The sequence below is a fragment of the Zingiber officinale genome, chromosome 3B, assembly GCF_018446385.1.
Source record: "Zingiber officinale cultivar Zhangliang chromosome 3B, Zo_v1.1, whole genome shotgun sequence".
NCBI lineage: Eukaryota > Viridiplantae > Streptophyta > Magnoliopsida > Zingiberales > Zingiberaceae > Zingiber > Zingiber officinale.
The window spans coordinates 109,752,631-109,778,165 of NC_055991.1; the positions used below are offsets into that span (position 1 = coordinate 109,752,631).

Below are 25,535 nucleotides of genomic sequence, written 5' to 3' on the forward strand. Positions count from 1 at the left end.
TGAGAGCTGGATTCTCTGTTTAGAATTGCTTGCTCTACCACATTTGGCTTCTTTGACGAACGGTACTTCAGCTCATTCTCGCGGCATTGCCTCTCCATTCTACGTTGCACAAGTTGAATAAAGTGTTGAGGAGGAACAAAAGATCGTTCCATGCCAACTAGTGCAACAACCATCTTCTTTGCCTCATTTCTGAAATTTTCCAAGGCAGGAGATGCAATTGGAACCACCTTTTTTAAAAGGGAGGGTATCTGCCAAGTCCTGGATACCATTTGCTGAGGCAGAAACTATATATCCAGCAAACCCCCGGTGAACCTCATCTATACGCAAAGCTTTGATGGTTCTTTAGCAAGTCCAAGAACACTAATAACGATAATGAAAAATAATCTCGAATTGATTTCAATCAATTAAGATTTATTATATTTGACATTACAATCAAGATCGGCTTCACAATCAAAATTGATATGAATCAAATAGCAAAAAATAATACTTACTTGTATAAATAAGTCTATTGGCTTTATTAAATATCAATGAAAGAATTATTCTCTTTCTATTTCTTTTTTTTTCATCTATTAGTTCCAACATGGTATCAGAGTCATCTTCTCTTCCTCTTAATTTTTCTCTTCCGAATTTTTGTTACAGCAACTATAAGAGTTTCTACATCGAGGTTTGATATCATCGTCTACAGTATGACAACCTCGACAACTTCGACAACGACAACTTCGGTAGCTGCAGTTTTTTTTCTCCTTTCATCAACAACTCTTTTCTATCGATGGCAATAATTTCGACAACATCAATCGTAGTAAGGTAAAGTTGTTATTCGTTCGTTTTATTTTTCTCTTTATTATTTTTCCTGGTCATTTTTCTGTTTAGAAAAACAAAACAAAAAAAACAAGAAAAAAAAAAGAGAAAGAAAAAAGAACAAGGAAAAAAAAAGGGAAAAAATAAGAAGAAAAAAAACATAGCAGTAAAGAAAAAAAGAGACAAAAAAATGGGGAAAAAAATGTCTTCTGTCAGTTCTATTGAGATCCCTACATCATCACAAAATACATCTTTCTTTTTTCATATGGTTCCTTCTTTTTTTCATTTAGCTTGACCGTGATAACTATTTACTTTGAAAATTACAATTTCTTCCTTTACTTTGTGTTCATGATTTACTTGATCATGTTGATGGCACTTCATCCTCACCTCAAAAAGATGATCCATCTTATGCTATTTGGTTTTAAAAAGGATCAATTAGTCTTGTTTAGTTAATCTCATCTGAGTCTATACTTCCAATGCTCGTTGGCCTCAACATCTATCGTTAGGTTTGACAAGCTCTTGATCATTATTTTGCATCTCACTCTCAAGCACGGGTTCTCCAACTTCGTCTACAATTACAGTCTGTGCAATGAGGAGATGTCTCTATCAGTGACTATATGCAATCAGTCAAGACCATTGCCAACAACCTAACTGCAATTGGATATCCGGTCTCTGATCTAGAACTATTAATACATGTTCTTATAAGTTTGGATCCTCAATATGATAGCTTTATTCCTAGTGTGACAACTCTCATGGATCAAGTATCACTCGAAACTCTTCATGATATGATATCCTCTCATAAAAGGCTTCTACAAATACAATCTAAAAGGATGTCAAATTCTATGTCTTTATTGGTGCAAATGATTAGCAATGCTCCACAATTTGATCAACATAATCAGTCTCCTCTCCAACATAGTCATTAAAATCAGATTGGAGGTTTCAGGGGCCAAGGTCGAGGTCGAGGCCGAGGTCAAGGTCGAGGTCAAGGACTGCAAAATATTAAAAAAGGACGAATAACCTTAAGAGAATTTTTAAGAATATTTAGGAATTTTCTGGGATTTAATCAGAGCTCGTATGACGAGTTTGCGGGGATGTATTTATAGGTTTAGGGAAAACCTGTTTGGAATGCCCAAAAGTGGGAGTTGATTGAGGAATTAACCTTAGGTTTAATTAAAGATACCTAAGTTTAATTTCTTGAAAATTATTTTATTTCTTTTTAATTCCCTCACCTTTGAGCTCTAGCCTCTCCAACCGATTCTTCCCCTCTCGCCCGACGTCGCTTCTCCCTCACGCGGCGTGGAGCGCCGACCGCCTTCTCCTCTTCCCCGATCCCTTCGTCTTCCCCCAACACGACGAGTACAAAACTCAGTCCTCTCCCTCACGTCGATTCCCCTTTACTTTTGCCGATCGACGCCTCATGCCATCGTCGGTCACCGATTCCACTCTCCCTCCTTCCCTTGTCATCACCGACATAGACCACCATCGACTACTCGCGAGGATTGAACGCAGCCAAGAAGGGAGTGGAGGACAACCCCTCTCCTGATCTCCTCGTGCCAAGCAACATCGACATCGCGCCCTAGCTCTTGATCTGATGATCGCTAGGCGCTACCGGTGCCCAAAAAAAGGGGGAAACGACGCAAGGAAGGCTAGAGTTACTCTTCCTCTGGCCTAGGACTGAATCAGAGCAGTGGATGGTGCTACTCAAGAGCTTGTAGGCGGTGGATCCCTAGCATTTTTGTCCACCATCACACTATCTTCCTTCTCTATAGTTGAATTGTGGTCACCTACACTGGAGTCAGTGTTGGCTGGCATTTCAGACGGCCATCAACCATCACGGCACCCTCTCATCCTACTGAACTCCCTCTCCACTGGTCTCAAGGTGTGCTCTGCTGCCTTGCTGCCATATTAGAGGTAATCACCAACCTTAGTAATTGATTTTTGGTAATTGATTGTTGGATTACTGATTTGGGTACTTAGTTGGGACGACAGCAGCTTTCGCTAGCACTGACCACTATGTTTCTCGACAACCATCTCCTCCGAAAGTGAGTCAATAGGAGAAGCTTTATTGAGGGTAAGGTGATAAGAATTTGTTTCTTGCTGTAGCTTAAATCTGAATTACTGTTGGTATGGTTAGGGATAGCTGGTCATGTGGTTTTGGTATGATTGTTGTGAGATGAATTATGGTTCAATTTTAGGATTTAGTTTAACTTTGTGTTAGATTCAGGTTTAGCTTTGGGTTCAACAAGTAGGCATTCTTTGGATAAACTTCTGGGCTATGGTGAGTCACAAGGACATCATTAAAGTAACCATGCCTTCAAGGTTTTTTAAATAGTCCTACCCATTCAACTTAGTACAAAACCTTGGTCTAACTGATTAGGACTCATAAAGGGTAGCTTCGGTCAGTTCCACTTAGCCAAATGCACCAGGTCGAAGTCATATCTTCCTAGACATGCGATGACTAAGTTTTCCCAACGTACTATCATCCAATACTTCACCAGTACCGTGGGTCAAGTTAAACCTAGCCTATTTTAATATAACCTTAATTACCCGACCAGGTAGTTTACTCTTGTTTACCCTTATCGGGTGGATTAATTTCGGAGGTGCCAACTATTCTGGAGCCTTCCTTTAGATTTTGATTTGAATTTAATTTGATTTTATTTGAAGTTCACTTGATTTAATTTTTAATTTAATTTGAATTTAATTTAATTTGAATTCAATTTTATTTTTATTGTCTTTCTTTTAGCTCCCCCTGGATCATAGCCTCGATATGATCTATCGAAGTAATGTATTTGATCCTTAGGGACCCAATATTGTCTAAGTCCAACTTGATTGATCAGGTTGGACTTGGGGACCCATGCTTGGATCATTTTTCTATTTGTTCTTTGTATAAGTGATAAATATGATTTATATTTTTTTTTCGATTTGAATCCTAGTCCAGTTCTATTATAGATTGCCCTTTGCGTTCCAAGAATTAGGTCAAGGTTCTTGGAACTCAAAGAGAATCGTTCTAACGTATTCTCCAGATCCTTGACCTGAGTTTTCAGGCTGGAATTCTCTTCCTCAAGTTTTTGGACTTGAGTCGAGTTTCCAGTCTGAACTGGTTCAGTCAAAGATTCGGAGTTAGTCACTTCTTTAAGGACAGCTACTTCCTTTAGAAGTGACTTAATTCTAAGATTAGACTTAGCTAATTTTCATAACAAGTAATTAAATAGATTGTTTAGTCAAGGGATACTTACAGAGGGATTGTGCCCTTCAGAAACGGATATGGATCCGTGGCTTCTTTCCAATTCTGCTTCCGACTCGCTCTCGCTCTCGGACACATCGATCTAGTCTCGGGCCATCAGGGCAAGAAGGCTCGTCTGTTCGAGCTCGTCGTCGATATCCTCTTCTGACGATTCTTCAAAGGTTACTTTTAGTACCTTCTTCTTTCTCTGCTTCTTTGCATCCTTCTGATTAGGGCAGTTGGCCTTGATATGCCCCTTCTGGTTGCACCCATAACAGATTACCTCAAACTTAACCTTTGGGCTGGGTTGAACCTCCTTTGATTGTACGGCTTTCTTTAGGTCTTTCCTGTTGAACCCCTTCTTCTTCTTGTAGAGCTTCTTCACAAGATTCACGAGTTCGGAGGTCAATTCATCGTCTTCATCGTCTGAGTCGGGTTCAGTTTCCGATTCAGGTTCAGTTCTTCGCCGTGATCTTGGTTCGCGTGTTCGACTGGTACCTGCAACTAAAGCAATACCTTTCTCGATTGGTTGTGTATTAGTTTGTTCATGCAATTCAAATTCTGAGAACAATTCATCTAGTCTAATGGAAGTTAGATCCTTGGAGACTTTGTAGGCATCTACCATTGATGCCCACAGTGTGCTCCTTGGAAAAACATTAAGTGTGTACCTTATAATGTCCCTGTTCTCGACCTTTTGCCCGATAGTGTGGAGGGAGTTGAGGATGTCTTGAATCCGTGCATGGAGTTGACATGCAATTTCTCCTTCCTACATTTTCAAATTATATAATTTATTGAACAAGAGATCTCTCTTGCTTACCTTAGTGTCGGAGGTGCCCTCATGGCGTTCGATTAGCTTCTCCCAAAGCTCTTTTACGCTGGAGAATGGTGCAACTCTGTTGAGTTCCTCTTTTGTTAGTCCGCACATGAGGGTGCAGGTCGCTCTGGCATCAGCTTCCACCTTCTTGATTAGGGTTGGTTCCCATTTTTCGCAGGGTGTTGGCTTGCCGTCTTCGTCAGATGCCAGTTGTAGTCCAGTCTTGATAATCATCCACGTGTCGAACTGTGTCTTGAGAAAGGTTTCCATTCGCCCCTTCCAATATCCGAAGTCTTCTCCGGAGAAAAGTGGGGGGCGAACGGTGCTGAAACCTTCTTGTTGGGTCATTAGCGATATACAAAAAAAAAATAGAAATATCCCAAGACTAGGTCTTGGATTAGCAGTGCGGGAAATAAAGTTAAGAATTTGCGAACTCGAGTGGTGTTACACCAGTCTCGAGCAACAACTGATTCAAAAAATTAATTAGAATATAGCTATTAAGCTAATTCTAATTGACTCCGTAAAACTGAAAATATCACGTAAAAAAAATTGCGTGATTGGTGGTTGCACCAGATCAACGCGACCCCGCTCTGATACCAATTGTTGGATCGAAAGCGCTAGAGGGGGGTGAATAGCGCTCGTGGCTTTCACTCTTTTTGAATTCGTAAAACTATCGAGTTATAAAGCAGCGGAATAAAATAAAGAACACACACCAAAGCACACCAAGATTTACTTGGTTCGGAGCCTAGGGCGACTCCTACTCCAAGGCCCACGCTCGTTGAACGTTTACGGTGGGCAACAACTATATTTCGTAAAATCTATTACAATCTAAGTATAAATTAACTATAAATGAACTTTATACCGACAACAGAAAAATGGAAATTGAAGCTTCGGGTCATCGGGATGTTGTTGCAGCACTTCGGGATCATCTCGTAGGCAGCTTGCAGCGTAAGGATTGCTTAGAATTCGTTGTGTCAAGCTGCTGGTCGAAGTCCCCTTTTAAACAATGCTGGAGGCGCCTCCAAGCTTGTCTGAGGCGCCTCCAGGTCGTCGAGTTGCACGCATGGATCAGCTCTGATCTGGTCGCACCTTATCCCACTGAAAGTGCCTCCAAGCTGCTCCAAGGCACCTCCAACGCCTGGTCCAAGGCGCCTCCAGTGGACTCTGAGGCGCCTCCAGCGTCTCTGGACAGCTGGCTTCGGCTAGCACCCGAGGCGCCTCCAAGCCCCATGGAAGCGCTTCGGATACTGTTCATCCGAGGTCTAAGTTGCTTCTTTGTTCCTGTAAATTATGTTAGTCCAAAACACAAACCCTGCAAAACAAAGTTAGCACAGAAACAAATATGATGGATATAGTTGACAGTCGTCGGACTGTCCGAGTCTGACTTCGGATTTCCAACCGAAAACCCTAGGTCGACCTGACGCCTACTGTTCCCGCTACGGGAAACGCATCCTCACCTACTCCACTTAGGAGATTTACCTGATGCAGTGTGATCCTCCAGATCGATTGGACTTTTGCTCAGCGTTCGACACTTCCGGACTTTCTGCTGGACTTCCGCTTCCCTGCTGGTCCAGTCTTTCACCTGGTTCGCGACACCAGGACTTTCCACCTAGGGTTATCCCCTTAGGACTTTTGCCTGAAGCTCTCGACCCGCTAAGACTTTCCGCATAGGGTTACCACCCCCTATGACCTAGGGTTACCACCACCTAGGGTTTTTCACCTGCCTAACCGAAGCTAGGACTTTCCTGAAACACTCAATTAAGTACGTTAGATCATAAAACAACTTAACTTTGAATTCCTTTGCCATTATCAAAACAATGGTCGATCGTCGGATGCTTTCCGCACCAACATGTCTAACCTTTCTACCAAGTGTGCAGGAATTGACTACTCTGAAGGACCTGACACTTGGCTGAAATCCAACTAGGTCCACGGGACCCGATAGCTGGTGCGAAGTCCAGATAGGTCCACGAGGCCTGATATTTGGCGGAAAGTTCGGTTGGGTCTGCTGGACCTGACAATTAGTCAAAGTCTAGTTGAGTCTATGGACCTGACAACAGGATGGAAGACCTAGTGGGTCAAAGACAAGTCAAGTGACTACAGTTGGTAAGTGAAGATAAGCAACTGGAGGAGAGATCCAGTGAGGATGTGTTCCCCATTAAGGGAACTGCAGACATTGATCCAACTTAGATCAATTTGGAAAACCTAAGTTGAAATCTTGACTAGATCCTAGTCTTGATGAGACAGGATTTAATTACTATTCCTATCTGCTGAGTTGTATTAACTTTGTTTTGCAGGATGAACTTATTTTTGTTGCCCAGGACTAATCTCTTTTACAAGAAAAGGAGCTGAAAAAGGGGGTCTGGATGCCTGGACCAGGCTCACCCGGGCGGGTGCCACGGGCACCCAGGCGATCCAGGCGCCAAGAGTCGATCTAGGCCCGTAGACCCAAAATTTCATCCTGAAGTTGATGTGGAGTGCCTCGATTGACTGAGCCACGTGTTCTAGTCGCCTGGAGGGGTTCCAAGTGCCCAGAATGGGCCTATTTAAAGGCCTTCGACCAGGAGCTTCAAAATAACGACTATTACAATTTTTTCTCTTACGTGCGGCTCCGAAAAAGCTTCGGCGACATCAAAAGACTGCTCCGAAGTTTAAAGAACGAAGATTCCTTCAAATTTCCTTTCTGTGTTGATAACATTATTCTTTTTAGTTCTTGTAACCAATTCCTGTCATATATTTACGAATTGATAGTGGATTGCCCAACGAAAGCACTCGACGAGTGCGGGCCTTGGAGTAGGAGTCGTCAAAGGCAAGGCTCGGAACCAAGTAAAACTTGATTTGTTAGCATTGTTTTCTTTTCTTCCGCTGCGTACTTCGATTCTCTCTCAATTTTTTGGCAAGCGGCATTCACCCCCCCCCCCCCTTATAGTGTCTTCCCAGTCCTACAAGTCGGACAACGGAAAGACTAGAATGCTACAACGGCACGAAGATTGGATCGTAATAGCAGCACGAAAGCCAAAACATAGCAACGACACGAAGCTGAAACAGAGTAACGGCTCGATGGCCTGAATAGAATAGATTGCTCAGAGCTAGAAAGGAGGCGTCAACAGCCGGGGAAGGCGACTGCCCTAGAGGTGACGAGGGTGGTGAGAGAGGCGGCAATGGCCGGCAGCAGCTCGGAGGCGGTGGCAGTGGCCGGGGAGATAGTAGCAACGGCCAGAGAGGCAACGACAGTTGCTGGACCGGTGCTGGGAATAGCGATAACGGCAGTGACAGTGAGGAGAGGTGCGGTCAATGATGGCGGAGGTTATGGACAGCGATCATGAGGGAGAAGAGATCGCTACTGCTCGTGTGAGGGGAGATGGCGATGAGGTGCATCCTAGTGGCTGACTGCGTGAGCAAGAAGGATGTTGCGTGAGGCGGAAGGATGTGGTGTGTGGGCTATGTGGTCCAATCGATAGTGAAGGCAACAAGAGGAGCAGAAGGCGAAGGAGGCGAGGCGAAGAGCGGTGCTTGGCCGCTGGATGCGATGGCGGTAGTTGGGGAGAGAGGAAGAGCGGAGAGGGGTGATCCGGTCACAAAGGCTACAGGCATCGATGGCGGACAACATCGGAGGCGATGACGTGAGCGCCTATCTGAGAGAAGACCTAGACAGTCGCCCTGAAAAAAACATGAAGCCCCTTCTTCATTCTATGGACAGTGCCTTAAATCAAAGGACTACCAAAAAAGATCAAAGTGCCCTTCCCCATATGGCCCTCTCTTCACGAGGCGATGACGTGAGCGCCTATCTGAGAGAAGACCTAGGCGCCCTGAAAAAAACATGAAGCCCCTTCTTTATTCTATGGACAGTGCCTTAAATCAAAGGACTACTAAAAAAGATCAAAGTGCCCTTACCCATATAGCCCTCTCTTCACCATATCAATAATTAGTAGTAGTAGTAGTAGAATCTGTCCCCAGGGCGTAGCACAGATGGGGAGTGCATGATTTTATGGCCAAAAGATCCAGAGGTCGATCCTCGGGATGTTACTGTCTGGGGTTAACGTTCTATATTTTTAGTAGGAAGGATTTGAAACGGGGATAGCATCACCACATTAGTCCTAATTCAACTATCGAAATTTAAAAAATCTTTAAATCCAAACTCATATTTAAAAAACTCCCTAAATTTGTCTCCATTTCAAATTTTTCCCACACACCTGTATTCGTGGAAAATTTATCCACGGACAGACTCAATCTAAAACTATAATCTAATTGAAAAAGTAAACATAAAAAACAAAAGATCATAGTCAATTATTGCCGGATTACAATTGAATTTTAATTGGAATCCGGCCATAATTACGAAATTAATGAATCAACGAAAAAACGGACTAGAGTATGTGTGCTCCTAATCCATACAGCAGGACTTGAGAAAGTTTCACACAGAAGAAAGTTTCGTTAAAGAAAAGGAAAACTCATCCGGTTCCTTTGGTGGAAATGAGGGGAAGGAAAATGCAGGAACAAAAATTCTACGAAAACAAATTAGCACAGGCCATCCTTTGAAATTTTATAAAGAAGAGATATTATTTTGATTTGTCATAATGAACACGTTTGACTTACAATTTATTTATTAAATGTTGAAAGTTCAAACGGTTGAATTAGTTGGGCAAATCACCATTGTCCTGCTCATGTAATCATGATTTGAATAGACTTGTATATATTAGTTGTTGTGGTTGTTATTGTTTTGTTGAGATTATTTGTTTTTATCATCGGAGCCTCAGCAACAGATTTTCCGAAAGTTTGCATTGGACAGTAGATCATGGCGAGAAAGACAGTCACCTTCTTCCTCCTCCTCCTCGTTGATGTCAGTGTTATTCTCTCTACTACCCTTTGCAACGCTGGCGACACCTTGACTCCTCAACAGTCTCTGCTCGACGCCAACGGAACGACTCTGCTCGCATCTGGAAGCAGGTTCGAGCTGGGCTTCTTCAGCCCCCCCGGCGCCGATTCTCCCTACCGCTATGTCGGCATCTGGTTTTACAACATCTCAGCTCCAACCTTCGTTTGGGTCGCTAACCGCCGGCGCCCTCTCACTGATCGCTCAGGACGCCTCTCTCTAACCACCAACGGAACGCTCCTCCTCACCAGCGACAACTCGACGACGGTCTTCTGGTCCTCCAGCACCAGCTCCGCCTCCGTGAGGAGCCCCGTTGCTCAGCTTCTCGACAATGGTAATTTCGTCGTCATGGGAGCCTCACCGAGCAGCTATGTAGCGTGGCAGAGCTACGACGACCCGACGGACACGATCCTCCCGGGGATGAGATTTGGCCGAAACAAGACCAGCGGGTTCAATCTCAACCTCACATCATGGACGAGCCTCAGCGATCCGACGCCGGGGGACTACGTGCTGGGCATCAACATGGACGGCGTGCCGGAGGAGTTCTTGTGGCAGGGGACTCGGCCGCGGTGGCGGTCGGGGCCGTGGCCGTGGAACGGGATCCACCTCAGCAGCGTGCCGCAGATGGAGCAAGTCCAATACCACTACGAGCCGGTGACCTCCCAACAGTTTGTCTACCGCTACACCATCGACGGCAGGTACTCCTTCCCCACCAGAATCACCCTAATCCCCTCCGGCTACCTCCAGCTTCAGGTGTGGGTGGATGACAGCCAGCAGTGGAGAGTGCAGCGATACGTTCCCTCGGATCCCTGCGATAGTATGTCGGTGTGCGGCCTCAACGCGATCTGCTTCCCCAACTGGTGGCCGATGTGCCAGTGCTTGACGGGGTTCAAGCCCAAGAATCTCACCAACTGGGACCTCATCAGGGACTGGTCCGACGGCTGCGTGAGGAACACGGAGTTGGATTGCCGTAACAGGACCGATGGGTTCTTCAATCAGAGCAACGTGAAGCTGCCGGACACGTCAAGTGCGGTGGTGGACACGAGTTGGACGTGGTCAGAGTGCAGAAGTTCGTGCCTGAACGACTGCAGATGCACGGCCTACGCCATCGCCAATAACACCGGGATCGGGTGCATTCACTGGACCTCCGACCTCACAGATATTAAATTCTTCTTCGGCGGGGACGCGGGGCAGGATCTCTACGTCAGGCTCGCTGCTGCTGATCTAATTGCAGGTAATTAACTCAATTAATTGCCCATCAATTCTAGTTTCTAATTAACGTTCGTTGACCTTGTGTTCTTGGTGTAGCGTACGCGGAATCAAGGCCGTCTAATCAGAGGCGGGTAGGGGTGATCGTAGCCGTTACTTTGGCTGCATCGTTCCTGCTGTCTTGTGCTGCATTCTGCATTTGGAGATGGAAGACTAAAAGTAGCATCTAATGGCGCCTTAATTAATCCAATAATTGACTTTGTAATTGTTTTGAGTAATACTCTCACTTTCTTTGCAGAGAGCTTCGTTGACGTAGAAACTGAAGAAAAAGACTTGAACCTGCCATTATTTGATTTAGATACAATTGTGAATGCCACCGGCAACTTCTCCACTGGCAACAAGCTCGGAGAGGGTGGATTTGGTCCGGTTTATAAGGTGTGTCTCTATGAGTTGGATGGCTCTCGAGACCAAAGTCTTTTTACATCTTCAAGTAAAAGTTAACTTCTTGTGCCCATTAATTACAGGGAAGATTGTCCGAGGGACAGGAGATAGCTGTTAAGAGACTATCGAAAACATCATCTCAGGGTGTGAACGAGTTCAAAAATGAGGTGCAGTTGATTGCCAAGCTGCAACATCGAAATCTCGTCCAACTTCTTGGTTGCTGCATTGAAGCAGGAGAAAGGATGTTGATCTATGAGTACATGTCCAATGGAAGCTTAGATAAGTTTCTATTCGGTAAGTGATATATACTTCAAGCTTATAAGATTAAATTATTCTCAATTTCAAAATGATCATGAACGACTGCTCGATTGAAATTGTTTAAAAAGACATTGATGTTTTCAGATAAGGCCAAGGGTGTACTTTTGGACTGGAAATTGCGTTATAGTATTATTGTTGGGATTGCACAAAGTCTTCTCTATCTTCACCATGATTCTCGATTTAGAATCATTCATAGAGATTTAAAGGCAAGTAACATTCTTCTTGATAAAAATATGGATCCAAAAATATCAGATTTTGGCATGGCAAGAATATTTGGAGGTGATGAAACTATAGGAAAAACAAAGAGAGTTGTTGGAACCTAGTAAGTAATTATAACTTTCATTGTTATTTTATTGTTTATGAGATCCAACCATTTTCTATGCTCATCATCATCTTTATTTTATTTTATGTTGCAGCGGATATATGTCTCCCGAATATATAAAGAATGGAACTTTCTCAATTAAATCTGATATTTTTAGTTTTGGAGTATTGATATTGGAAATTATAAGCGGTAAAAGGAGCACTGAGGTTTTTCCTTTTGCACAACACCTAAATCTTCTTGATCATGTAAGTATTCAAAATGTAAAGGTTATTTACTCTTCAAAGTTCGTTTATTGATGATATCATAACTTGTTATAGATATGGAGTTTATGGGAAGAGGATAAAGTTTTGGAATGTGTTGATGAATCAATTGATTCATTGTGTTCTACGGAAGAAGTCATGAGATGTATAAATATTGGTCTCTTATGTGTTCAAGAGATGCCAGAAGATAGACCAGCTATCGCATCAATACTGCTAATGTTAGGCAGTGATAGCACATTACTGCCAAACCCAATAAGGCCAGGCTTTGTTAACATTAGAGCTCTATCAGAAACTAATTCGTCAAGCACAAAGAGGTGCATATGTACAAATGAAGCATCAATCATGATCTTAGAAGCTCGATAGTCCCGGTGCACAAAGGATCCATTGTACGCAGTCTTATCCTGCTTGGAAGCTCGATAGTAAATAATCAAAATACAAGAAATGTGATACCAAATATAATTATTATGTTGGAATTCTGTAAAGTAAGCATCTTGAACAACTGCTGAATTTTTTGCCACTAATTTGCACTTGTGAGCTTGAGTGTTGAAGCTCAAGTTGAGTAGATTCTTGGAAGAGCCTTGTTTCCAAGCTAGGCTATGAAGACAACCATAACAGTTAGATTAACAAGCTTGGACCCATGATGTAGATAATTAAAAACAGAGCAGGTTTTGTCAATTACTATTGTCTTGAACACTTTCTGCATGATTTTTTCCTCCTGTAAGTCTTTGAAGAACATTAGTTTAATGTCTGAATTGCTAAGTGATTAGGTTTTTTTTTCCCTTGCATTTCAACTCCATTTCTGCACATCACCTAGGGCATTTTGTATGTACTTCGTTTTGGGACAACAGAATATTTAATATCAATTGAAATGTATTGTGTTTTCATCCATTGAACAATTATCCTCTATGTTTAGAATTTAATAAGATGTGCAAGTAGGATATACAACTGCTTGAGGAATTTTAATTCCCAATTCTTAGCTTATGTATCTGAAGCTGAATCTCCATGAGGCTACTTTTGTAGTTCATCTGATTAAACTACTTTCGAAGATTCTAAATCATCTCTTGATGCATATATTGGAAGAAAGATACAAATTCAATGATAACCAATAGGGCATGGGTCTTCATTGATCTGCAAACCAATTCATTAAAAGAAAGTATTCAAAAGTAAAAGAGAAGTCATCTACAGAAGTGTAAAGATACTGCTGTAATGCTTATGCTCCATTACGTATAATCACTTCTATACATTGAAACAATTTGTTGTCATTGATTCATGTTCTTGGTTGTTGTTTCCAAAGTAACAAGGCAATTCTCAATGCTTAAAAATATTGAAGAAGTCGTTTGGCAATATAAAATTCAAAGTATAGAACACTTAATTCTTTGTTTCCACTTTTTAATTTGCTCAATTATGAATCTCTAGTAGTTAGTTCAACCTTCACTTTTCAGTGTGCATTTATTTTCCTGCATTTTCTTCCTGTCACCATCTTCGAATTTAATAAACTCAACAAGATAACGATGAAAGACAATCAAATACCTTGACAAGCTTCATATTGTTTTCTTGACATCATTTTAGAATTCTTATCTTCCTTGATTAAAAAAATAAAATAATTGCTAAATAAGATATTTTTTTATTGTGTCTAGAATAATGAAATTTTATATGTGAAGATAAAACTAATTTAGATTGGTTGCAAAGATAATATCTTCACCTACCCTGTCGCTGACATAGCAAGCGTTTACAGTTACTATGGACTCTTGTCCGAACACCTATTGGATAAGAAGAGAAGTAGATTGAACAAATAGAGTGTATCAATTGACACCTTGTGGCATAGTCAAGAATATTTAGACTTAATTTGTTGCTTTGTAAAGTTTCAACGTTTGATTTTTTTTTAAAAAAAAATCCACCTGTTCTTGGCTTCTTGCCTTTCCGATTCGGGCATTGACTTTGACTTTTCATGCATACGATTATTTTATTATCAAATCAACGTTCAGAGACTAATTCAACAAGCAGCAAGCAGTGTTTGTCTATAAACGAAGCATCGATCACAATCTTTAGCAGCCAGCAGTGTTTAATTATTATGTTGGAATTCTGTAAAGCAAACGTCTTACACATCTTGAGCAACTACTGAGTTTCTTGATGTAAAGCAAACATCAAGTTAAATAAATTCATGGAAGAGCTTTGTTTCTAAGCTTGGCTATGAAGGCAATCATAACCACCAGATTTAACATGCATGGGCACCGTATAATTTTTTTTTAAAAGTTTTTAACAATTTGTGCATGTTTTTTTCTCCTATGATGTCTCCGAAAGAACAGTCATCGTCCTTGAATTGTTCAGAGGAGAATTCAAAATTGAATGGCGAAGTAATTGGTTCAACCTTCACTATCAATCCAATATCAGAGGAGATTTTGTCTCATGACGACGTAAGTGCATTTGTCTTCCTTCTTCCCGGTTGCCATTCTTCTACTTAAGTAAACGGCAAAAATAACCATCTATGTTAAACCTCCATAACAATAAAGGTGATTATACTCACCACACATGTTCGTCTCATATTAGATGAAGAAAGTTATATAAGATGAAAAAAATTAAATTATGAGATATATTTGTCAGGAATTGATCCCAACTTATTATAATAAATTTATCATCCTATAATCAACCGAAATTCTATGAAAATGTTAAGCCTCCATCCAATTAAAAAATGATAATGCTCACTTCAAAAATCCAGTATCGCCGGTCTCTGGAGATAGGTAAATTGGGGGCATTTTGGTCAATGTGCCGTAATTATTTAATGGAAGATTCCAGACTCCTGCCAAGAGCATGTCAAGATTTTGATACGAGAATCTTTAAATTAAGGGAGGAACTTCATACTCATGGCTCTGAAACAACGATTGCAGAGAAGAATCCCAGTTGATACCTAAATTGAAGTGTCGAGTTTAGGAACAGAGCAGAACAGTGGACGATCGACGATGTCAGGGGCGATTAACACCCTGTTCCTCGTTAACCTTTTGATCACCGCCAGCCTCTTTATCCTTTCCGTCGCCGGCAACACCTTAATCCCTTCCCACCCCCTTCTCGACGCCGACGGAGCCAGCCTGATATCTCCCGGCGGCATGTTCCAGCTGGGTTTCTTCAGCCCCGTCGGCTCCGGCAATCGCTACCTCGGTATATGGTTCCACAACATCTCCGTCCAGACCGTGGTGTGGGTCGCCAACCGCCGGTTCCCGCTAAGAGACCGCTCCGGTCGCCTCTCCCTCACACCCAACGGAACGTTACTCGTAACCAACGACGCCGACGACTCAACCATCCTCTGGTCCTCATCCACTTCGTCGATGGTCGTCGGTAACCCGGTCGCGCAGCTTCTCCACGACGGAAACTTCGTCGTCGGCCACGAAACCAGCAGCTCCTGGACGTGGCAGAGCTTCGATTTCCCGACGGACACGTTGCTGTCGGGGATGAAGTTGGGGTGGAACTTGACGAGCGGGCTGAACCGGCTGTTGACGTCGTGGGCGAGCCCCGGCGACCCGGCGCCGAACAACTTCTCCTTCGGCGTCGACTTGAACGGAGACCGGCAGGTGTTCATCTGGGGCGAGGGGATGATGCCGGTGTGGCGGGCAGGCCCGTGGACCGGCCGGAGGTACACTGGCGTCCCGGAGATGGACGCGGAGGACCTCTTCGACTTGAGCTTCGTGGAGAGCACGGACGAAGTCTACGGCATTGCCCGCCTGCGCGATCCGTCGACGAGAGCAAGAATGGTGATCAACCAGACCGCCGGCCAGATACAGAGTCTGGTGTGGATCGAGGGAAGGAATGAGTGGACCGTGCGCACGTTCGCGCCCAGGGACCAGTGCGACCGCGTGGCGGCGTGCGGCGCCTACGGCATTTGCTACCCTGACCAGGTGCCGAGCTGCGCGTGTCTCCGCGGGTTCTACCCGGCGAATCCAAGAAACTGGGAGCTGAGGGCTGCGTCGGATGGCTGCTTGAGGAGGACGGAGTTGGATTGCGCCACCGATGGGTTCGTGAAGCAGAGCAGCATCAAACTGCCGGACACGTCGAGATCGACGGTCGACCGTACGATGCAGAGTCTCGATGACTGCAGAGCCATGTGTTCGAGGAATTGCTCCTGCACAGGGTTTGCTCAGGCCAACATCAGCGGGAGTGGCAGCGGATGCATATTCTGGACCGCCGACCTCAATGATATCAAGGCTTATTCCGGCGAAGTAGGACAGGATCTCTACGTCAAGCTTGCGGCCGCCGACCTGGATGCCGGTGAGTGATTCATAGATTCCCAGATCCTTCCCGAACAATTAAGATATGCCATGCATGAGTTAGCACAGATGAGTAGTTCTGATGACACACATATTGCTACTCTTTTTACTAGAATCAAGCCGTTCCACAAAACTTTATATAGGCCTAACTGTAGCCGCATCGTTCGCTGCCACGCTTGTTGTAGCTTCTCTGGCTCGCTGCATTTGCAAAATGAGGAGAAAAAGTAAGTAGCGTGCACCCACTTGGCTCTTAGCTTCTATTTGTGTGGAATTACATTTCAGTTGATGTTTCATTTTCTGGCAGAGCACTTGATTAGAGAAGAGATAAAGGACGACATGAACCCACCATTGTTCTATTTAAGCACAATTGTAGACGCGACTGGGAACTTCTCGGTTGAGAATAAGCTTGGCGAGGGTGGATTTGGGCCCGTGTATAAGGTATGATAAGCTTAACAAACTTCGCTACAGGTATTTGAAACTTGTAGAGGGGAAAAAGACGTTTATCTTGTGGTGTTGCATTCAGGGTATTCTGAAGGATCGAGGAGAGGCAATAGCTGTGAAGAGGCTATCCAAGACGTCAGAGCAAGGAGTTGATGAATTTGAGAACGAGGTAAAGTTAATCGCCAAGTTGCAACACCGAAGTCTTGTTCAACTTCTTGGCTATTGCATTGAAGAAGACGAGAGAATGTTGATCTATGAATACATGAGCAATGGAAGCTTAGATAGCTTATTATTTGGTAAGATCCTCCTTCCTTCCAATAATTTATGACAAATTGGTACCAAATTCTTTGATTATCTTCAAGCCAAATGAAAAAGATTTAAAATAATCAATTAAAGAATGAAGTGACAAGTAAATGATAATTCTTCAATGGTTTGTACTTTAATGCAGATAAAGATAAAAATAAAATTTTAGATTGGGAAAAGCGTTACAATATTATTCTCGGAATTGCTCGTGGTGTTTTGTATCTTCATCATGATTCTAGATTCAGAATAATACATAGAGATCTCAAAGCAAGTAATATTCTACTTGACAAACATATGAACTCAAAGATATCCGACTTTGGAATGGCAAAAGTATTTGGAGGAGATGAATTTGCTGGAAGAACAAAGAGAGTCATGGGAACATAGTATGTAGATGTTAGTTCAATTGTTATAATATTTACCTTCCAAAATTATAACTAATTATCGTTTATTTTATATGCAGCGGATATATGTCTCCTGAGTATGTCGTCAATGGAAGATATTCAATTAAATCTGATGTGTATAGTTTTGGAGTATTAACTCTTGAAATCATAACGAGCAAAAGGAATAATGGAGTTCATAATTCAAGAGAACATCTAAATCTTATTGATCATGTAAGTATATATAAATGAAAGACTAATATCAAATAATTTTTTCTTATCCTTCTAATCCAAATTGTTCATAGATATGGAGCCTATGGAAAGAGGGTAAGGTCTTGGATTTAGTCGATGAAGCAATTGGCCATTCATTTTCCATGGCCGGAGTATTGAAGTGCATAAATATTGGACTCTTATGCGTGGAAGAACGTCCTGAAGATAGACCAACAATGTCTTCGATACTACTAATGCTAAATAATGATAGTGCACAAGTACCTCAACCGAAACAACCAGCATTTTCTTTTTCAAGAGATAAATTGAAAACCAAAACAGACCAGGAGGACCATGGAAACAATGTAACTATCACAATTTTGGAGCCTCGTTAGCAAATCAAAAGACAAAAGTATGATCACACAACCATTGTTCTTTCATAAGTTTCCCAAACTTGTAATTAGGAGGCATTCTGAAATGTTTCTTGTGCTTAAAATATTTTGTAGTGGAATGAGTCGGCAGTTTGGATTTTTCAAAGTCAATGCAACCATGTGCCTGTTGCATGGATGATGTTGCTGTTCTCCAGACACAGAATATCAATCTGCTCAGGAGAATATTTTGGCTAGATTGGTAGGAACCTGATGCAAATGCTTTATTAGTAGCTGTTCTTATTATCCATGAATGGAATTAGATTCTGGAGATTTGCATTTCTGAAACATGTAAATAAAAGCAGAAGAACAGACTACCATGTCCTATACGACTGCTTTCAAGCACCAGATAACATGTATTCCAATCCCAAGAAAGTCTGAAAGTTCACCTCGATGCAAATATTCTCTCTGCATTGGCTAAGCCTAAGAAATATCTCAATCGAAATGGATTCCCAAAAAAAGAAAGGAAAAAAGGCAAAAGAAAACAAAAATAAAACAATTTCCAGCATCATGACTTCTTTACTCATCACTTCATTTCGGATCAAGTTTTTAAATAACGTTTGCTAGGGGAATACATCATACTGCATCATGCCACCATCTGATCGCTGTAAATATAGAAAGAGGTAAATAGAACTGGACGCTGATGGAGACAACGGTCGATTGGATCAAACCTGTTTCAATGGAAGTAACTATTCATTTGCTAGTTTGCCCCGAACAATAGATCAGTAGCCGTTAATCTGTCGATGTGTGGTTCCTGAGTAGAGCTCCTTGCTACCAGCAAGACGGGAAAAAGGAAGTTGATTCTGACCGGAAATGTTCCTCTGGGTACTAATCTTGTTTTCTGGCCTAGCATCAGAAACGGACCTTGAGAATGCTTGAGCAAGCTCCAATGCAGTGGCACCTTTGCTGAATCGAGGTGCTGGAACTTCAGGCTTTGGATCCTCAACAGGCTTACGCCAATTGTCAACATCAGCACGAGGTTGTGCCAGTGATCTGTCAATGTCTCTAGTATTCTTCCTGTTATCATTTCTCCATGAAGAGTTTTGCACATCTACTCTCTCATTATCTGGGTGATAGCCTCTGTTGTCCAGATCCTTTACAGTCCTCTGCCCAACTGACAGCCTATCAACTCTTTCTCCGAGTTGGATCGATGAATTGGTCTCCGTCTTGGAATCACTTTTAGGAAGGTCATTCCTGGCCCTTGCAGAAGTGAGAAATATACAAGATAGATACGCTTTCAAAGGTGCCTAACAAACTCCATTGTTAAAACAAATTATCTTTAAAAAATTATAATCCAAAATTAATGACAATATTAAGAAGTAACGTATAAGTTTTCTAAAGTTAATTTACTTTGTAAGCAAGTCCATCCATGCCACCAATTTATAGAATTAAAATTGTGTTGCATCACTTTTCAAGTTTATCGATGTTAATAGCGTTTTAGGAGTCTTGTCTAATATTGTCAGATAAAAAACTATTAAATATACAAACATTTGAATTGAGAATCTAGAAAATAGAGCTAGTCATAATTTCTTGATCTTGCTGAACCACAACTCTATAAGGATATTTGAGATCCAAGTTACAGGAGTTGTGAGTTTATAAAAGAGGCAATAGGTTAGAAAACAGTAACAAAGTTGCCTTCTACGCTAATACTATTGTTTATGTGTCATAATGTTTTAAGTCTTGTAAACAAAAAAGTGTCCTATAAACTAAAGAGTGTAAATCTGAAGATGAAATACCTCTTCAATATAAACAAACAGCCATTAATCTTTCAATAAATATTATAAATGAAACAAGCAACAAGATGAAAGTTCATTATACAGACAGCTACTACCTGTTGGGTGATCTGATCATGTCGACCTCATTAGCTGCAATATCTATGCCACGCTCCTTCAAAACCTACAAAATTATGATTACAAGTCAAATACCTAAAAGAAAGTTTCGGAAGTAACAGAAACAAGGAGCTCATCCTGTATCGGGACTAAGAAATGTTCCATAAGTAGATGCATGAAGAAACTTACAAGTTCTCGTGGTCGTGCTCCGCCAAAAACATTTTTCCTACAGTAAAGCAAAAAATATCATGGTTCAAAATCAGTTAATATCATCAATGATTCAAGGAGAGACAATTAAAGTGTAATAAATTAATGTGTTCATGTAAAATGACAAAAGCAGAAGGCATTATTATGAATTAACAGATGAAAAATCATTCCACTCAGCATCAGATAGCATCAATGGATTAAGAATGTCAAAATGAAATAAGGCATATATTTCACCTTTACTGTAAAACAGCCACTTGTGGAACCTAGGAAATAAGATATTGTCCTTATATTTCCTTTTAACATTTTAAAATTCTATGAGTGAATGTAGTGTTCTTGTTCCTCCTCTCCCTCCAAAATCTCCATTTCTCATTCTTTATCCTACCACCTTCTGCATCAAATCATTGGATGATCTAAGATACATAAGATTAGATAACATGGTAATTGTTGAAATGCAGGCATTATGCAATAATGGTTTGAACTGATAAAGCACTTACCTAAGAGAATGATAAAGATGGGATTAGTTAGTTTAGTTTCTTTTGCAAAATAGTGTGAGGGCTTTCGTGCGCTTGTGTGATTGTAACTTGATGCCTGGTGTTCAAAGGGTTATTCAAAGAGTTAAAAGAGACAAGGTATGTGATTGCTCTTCAGTATCATTTTTACCTAAACTGAATTCCCCATCTTTTGATACAATGGTGTGGACAACTGCCAATTGCTAGACAATTTTTTATTAGCTTATAATGATTTGTGATCTGTTAATCATTTGTGATCCCTTTTAAACAATTCTCTATCCATTGAATTTAGATCTTAGCTTAGGTCAAACCAGATGAAATTGCCGGTTTTCTTCTAGTTTTTATTTTGGTATGTGTACTTATGCAAGTGTCGATCTACCATCCAATGACCTCCTTTCTCCAAAATTTGTTAGCACAGGAGACTTGAAATAAAATCCATTTGAACCAATAAAGTACTAATAACATTTATATAAACTAATTTCTTAGTATTTTATGTCTCTAGGATTTACTCTCTTTTTTTTTTTTTGCAATAGGTATAGACAGATTTGTCTTTCTCCAAAATCATGACAATATTGAATGTAGAGCAATACACTAGTGAACAAAATGAATATCCGTAATCAACATAAGAAACCACATCATGAAGAAACTGATAGAACAGACTAGGTTCAACAGGACAAAAAGGGAACACTGCCGAAAGAAAGCAACCAAAAAGAAACATAGAATTGGAATGTCATTCTTCTAGATAAATCATTTGTTTGGTATATGACAGGTTATGGAACAAAAATTCTAAATTTATGATTACATCAAAACCAAGGAAGTTGTTGGAACTTTTGAGAAATACTAATCATCACCATTAAGAAGTTGTTAGAACTTTTGAGAAATACTAATCATCACCATTAAGCCATGTTTGTCACAACTATTTGAAGTCTGCTAACTTTAGAGAAATACCAATTCCTACCAAAATATAACCTCCCTATCAGAAAGATTTTAAAAAATTAATCATTTTGGAATCCTTTTTTGTAGGGATGTAAACGAGACAAGCTGCTCGCAAGCTATTTGGGTCTCGGCTTGAAAAAAAGTTCGTTCAAGTTCGTTCGATTAAGTTAACGAGCCGAGTTCGAACCTGATTTCGAGCTCGAAAACATTATCGAGCCGAGCTCGAGCTTAACAGTATTTGGTTCATGAGCTCGCAAACATGTTCATTTAGAGGCTTGCGAACATGTTCGTTAAGAGACTCGTTTATATATATATATATATATATATATTATTAATTATTATAGCTAATTATCTTAAACGAGCTCAAACTAAGCTCGTTTAATTTTTAAATGAGCTTTTTCCAAGCCGAACTCCAGCTATTTAATTTTATTACGAGCCGAGCTTAAGAACTAAAGCTTGAATCGAACTCGAGCCGAGCTTGAGCTTAGGGATATCAAGCCGAGCCCGAACTCAAGCCTCTTACTGTTCGACTCAGCTCGGCTCGTTTACAGCCTTTATTTCTAGGATCTTAACAGAGAAGAGGAACTATCAGGGTCCAAAGTACATTAACGAGACATTTTCTTCCAGTGACAAATTTGTTTCTTGATTATTAAATATTTCAATGGAAAATCATCATGTTTGAAACATGTGGTTCAATCCTAAGAAAAGGAACTATTCCTTTCTACTGCAATCCAAGTAGAAGAATCAAATTTTTAGATCTTTGTCATTTCTTTGTAAAGAGAATTTATTGTGTCTTGGAATTGCTAGAGGAGCAATTTCAAGACACTGGGTAGGAGGAGAAATATCTAGACCAGCTCAGGTCACTCAAACCATTCAACTGGAGAGAGAGATATAACAAACAAAAACATGGTGCCTTAATGTTCACTAGTATTTGTTGGTCCTTGGCATTTAAATTCAGTAAAAGGAATCACTCCAAATAACTTTATGTAAGTATAGAAATGTAGGGTAGTAATGGCCAATTCCCAGCATGACTTCAGAATGGAATGATATATCATGTACCGAGATAGGAACACAGAAACAAGACCACATAGTAGTGTTGAGGTACAAATTATAATATCAAAAGCATTAAAGAGCTGAAGGAATGATAAAATAATTATAAACTAGTGTGAAGATGACAAGATTAACCCTAACTAAACATGGCTGGATGAATAAAATGATACATGAGAAACACTTCTTCGCCATCGCCAAGTTAGTAACAACAATTGAGGCTTGGCTTGATCCTAAATGGATATGGCAAATATATATGTTTTACAAAGTGTAACTAGAGAATAACATTATGTTAATTAACTCCTACCTATTATTATATAGAAATCAACACCACTCATGCTGGTGTCTAGCCTAGAAGAGAAAATTGAAATTATGTCAAAAAGTTCATTAATAGATCTCAACAGTGTTTATGGTAAAGTTAGGTGATCATTTATTAATCTGCATATTGCTAGAAAAATTGTTTTGCATAGAATTCAATGACCAATAAAATCCATGTAGTCAATGCCAAATGTTGGTACTCATAATTTTTTTTATCTAGAAACCAAATCATTGCATCATATAAAAATCTTCATACTGAATCCCTCAAAGTGTTTTCAGTTTTTCCATTGATATTAAACAAAGCAATCAATTAACATCTAAAAAGTGAACTAGCAGCTGAAATAGATCATCCATAGTGTGAAATCCATTTACGTCTTGGATATGCAATTTAGGACTTTGACCAACATGACAATTTCATAAGTTAGTTTAAACAAAATTCAAATAGAAAGACAAGACAATCAAAGCTGTTCAGAGTTAATCAGCAGGAAAGCAAAAGGACTCAAATACAAAGCTACTAGAAGGTTCAAACAAATGAATAGACATCAGTCCTGTAACAATGTGAGGTAATAAGATCACAAGTTCAGCATAAAATGAGATCCCAACCTCTCCTTGTTACCATTGCCTTCAGTCTGCTCAATAGGATGTGAACGAGGCATCAAATTCAATCTAGGGCGTTCAATTGCTCGATTTCCTTCATCTGCTCCTGCCAGCCCTGGTTTTGGCACATTCGAATTGCCATGCATTTCATGGATATTCTGAACTTGCACCGAGTTCATGGATACCTGATATGCCTACACAAGTGCCAAATAAAAATCACATATTATAGATAGAACTTCAGATGCGTAGAAAATTTACCAGCAACAAGAAGCTTGTTCATAGTGGGGGAAAAAAGGATAGATGCCATCTATACCTGCTTGTCATTAAAATCCCTAATTTGAATATCCAAAGATTCCAGTGGCTTTCTTCGTGGGAGGAGCTTTAACTTTGGACGCTCTAGCACCTCCTCCTCATGTACTTTTGACCCAGTGAACATCCCATCACTGGAAGCTGGTCGAACACCTTCAATCAAGTAACCTGTAGTTTGTTTCTCGTTCACCTCAGGGTACATTGGAGATTTTGCCCGATGCTGATTCTGTACCCTAACCGAATAAGAACCTGGTAAAGTCCTCTCCTTGACTTCTGCATAGGTCACGGCCGATGAAGCTGATTTTGGATTCTCCCTCTCTCGATCGCGATCGATGCCATCCTCGGTTCGCACTGTCTCACCGAATCTTCTTTCCAATTCTTCTCTGTCATGGGGTCTAATGGTCTCCACCTCTGGGGACTTTAAGTGCCATCTGCCCGATGATACCTTCTCAACCGCGCTCGCCTGTGCGAGCCTCGATGCCGACAATACAGGCTGAGTCGGCAAAGAAGGCGGCGGATCACTCCCGACTTCCTTCCTCGGACCCCACGCAGATCCCACGTTGCTGGGGGGAGGAGGAGAGCGAGAAACAGGGCCAGGGGCAGGAACGGAGGCGACAACGGGGGAGGGAACTATCGGGCTCAAGATGGGGTGCTTGGTCTCAGATCTGAACGAGGCAGGGGATCGGAGGGTATCATCTGGAGCGGCGGCGCGGCGGGGAGCGGAGGAGGCGTCGAATGGCTTCCTTTCATCCTCATCAAAGTGCCTGCCGATGTGGGTCGGGTGTGAGAGGAAAACAGCGGGCCGTTCGTCGAGGGTTCGTGCAGAGGCGGAACCGGCGCCCGCGGATCCAGGACGGGGCCGGAGAAAGTGGTGACTTTGAAGGTCGGACCTGCCAGCGCCGGAGGGTGAACCGATGCCCCAAGCGCCAGGTCGATCGTTCGGTCTGGCAGAGCTGCACAAGAGGAGAATGAAAAAGAAGAAAGATTCAGTTTTCCCCCTTCGAATCGACTCTGAAAAGCCAAGAGCAGTACGTAATAAGAAAAAGGAAAATTTGTACGCGTTGTTGATGTTGCTTCCTGGCGCGGAGGGGAGGACGAGTTGGGAAGGGATGGAACCGCCATGGAAATCCTTAAGCGTCATGGTCATAGAAGCCTTCTTCTTCGACATCATCTCTTCCTCCCTCGCTCTTCTCTCCTCCTTCTCCTCCTCCTTCTTCTCCTTCTCCTTCGCCTTTGGTTCTCTGTGGCTTAGAACTTCTTATATAGAAAAAGAATCGAGAAGAAAGCGAAACGATCACAAGAGTGGGAGAGATCTCGACGGTGATGGAAGCGGAAGATGGACACGGAATCACGGATGCAGCGAGTTGGTGGTTATCATTACACTTGTGGGCTTATAATGGGCCTTTTATTTGGGCCTGCTATCTATTTTTCAAAAAACATTATTATTATATATTTTCTGATTTATGCGTGTCTATTTTAATTAATTAAATCATTGTAACGACGACTGAATTTTGCCACA

At 41.5% G+C, this 25,535-nt stretch overlaps 2 protein-coding genes across 3 annotated transcripts; one reads left to right on the forward strand and one right to left on the reverse strand.

Moving 5' to 3' along the window:
• The first annotated feature begins 9,560 nt into the window (after nucleotides 1–9,560).
• LOC122055109 (receptor-like serine/threonine-protein kinase SD1-6) lies at nucleotides 9,561–18,744 on the forward strand. The gene is made up of 15 exons (XM_042616499.1): nucleotides 9,561–10,936; nucleotides 11,011–11,130; nucleotides 11,210–11,346; nucleotides 11,436–11,646; nucleotides 11,755–11,992; nucleotides 12,087–12,237; nucleotides 12,310–12,606; nucleotides 14,969–15,020; nucleotides 15,181–16,509; nucleotides 16,622–16,732; nucleotides 16,813–16,946; nucleotides 17,032–17,245; nucleotides 17,398–17,635; nucleotides 17,713–17,863; nucleotides 17,935–18,744. Exons 1-15 carry the CDS (start codon nucleotides 9,625–9,627, stop codon nucleotides 18,229–18,231), a joined length of 4,992 nt encoding a protein of 1,663 aa, XP_042472433.1. The 5' UTR covers nucleotides 9,561–9,624; the 3' UTR covers nucleotides 18,232–18,744.
• Nucleotides 18,745–18,755: 11 nt separating this feature from the next.
• Nucleotides 18,756–25,271, reverse strand: LOC121967274. 2 transcript variants are annotated; one of them, XM_042517385.1, is made up of 6 exons: nucleotides 25,075–25,271; nucleotides 24,021–24,969; nucleotides 23,714–23,901; nucleotides 20,283–20,319; nucleotides 20,096–20,160; nucleotides 18,756–19,458 (listed from the first exon to the last, which is right to left on the reverse strand). In XM_042517385.1, the coding sequence occupies exons 1-6, from the start codon at nucleotides 25,185–25,187 to the stop codon at nucleotides 18,987–18,989; spliced, it is 1,824 nt and encodes a 607-aa protein (XP_042373319.1). In that variant the 5' UTR covers nucleotides 25,188–25,271; the 3' UTR covers nucleotides 18,756–18,986. The 2 variants fall into 2 exon arrangements, with proteins under 2 accessions (XP_042373319.1, XP_042373318.1); XM_042517384.1 differs by having other exon boundaries at nucleotides 18,756–19,464.
• Between the last annotated feature and the right edge of the window lie 264 nt (nucleotides 25,272–25,535).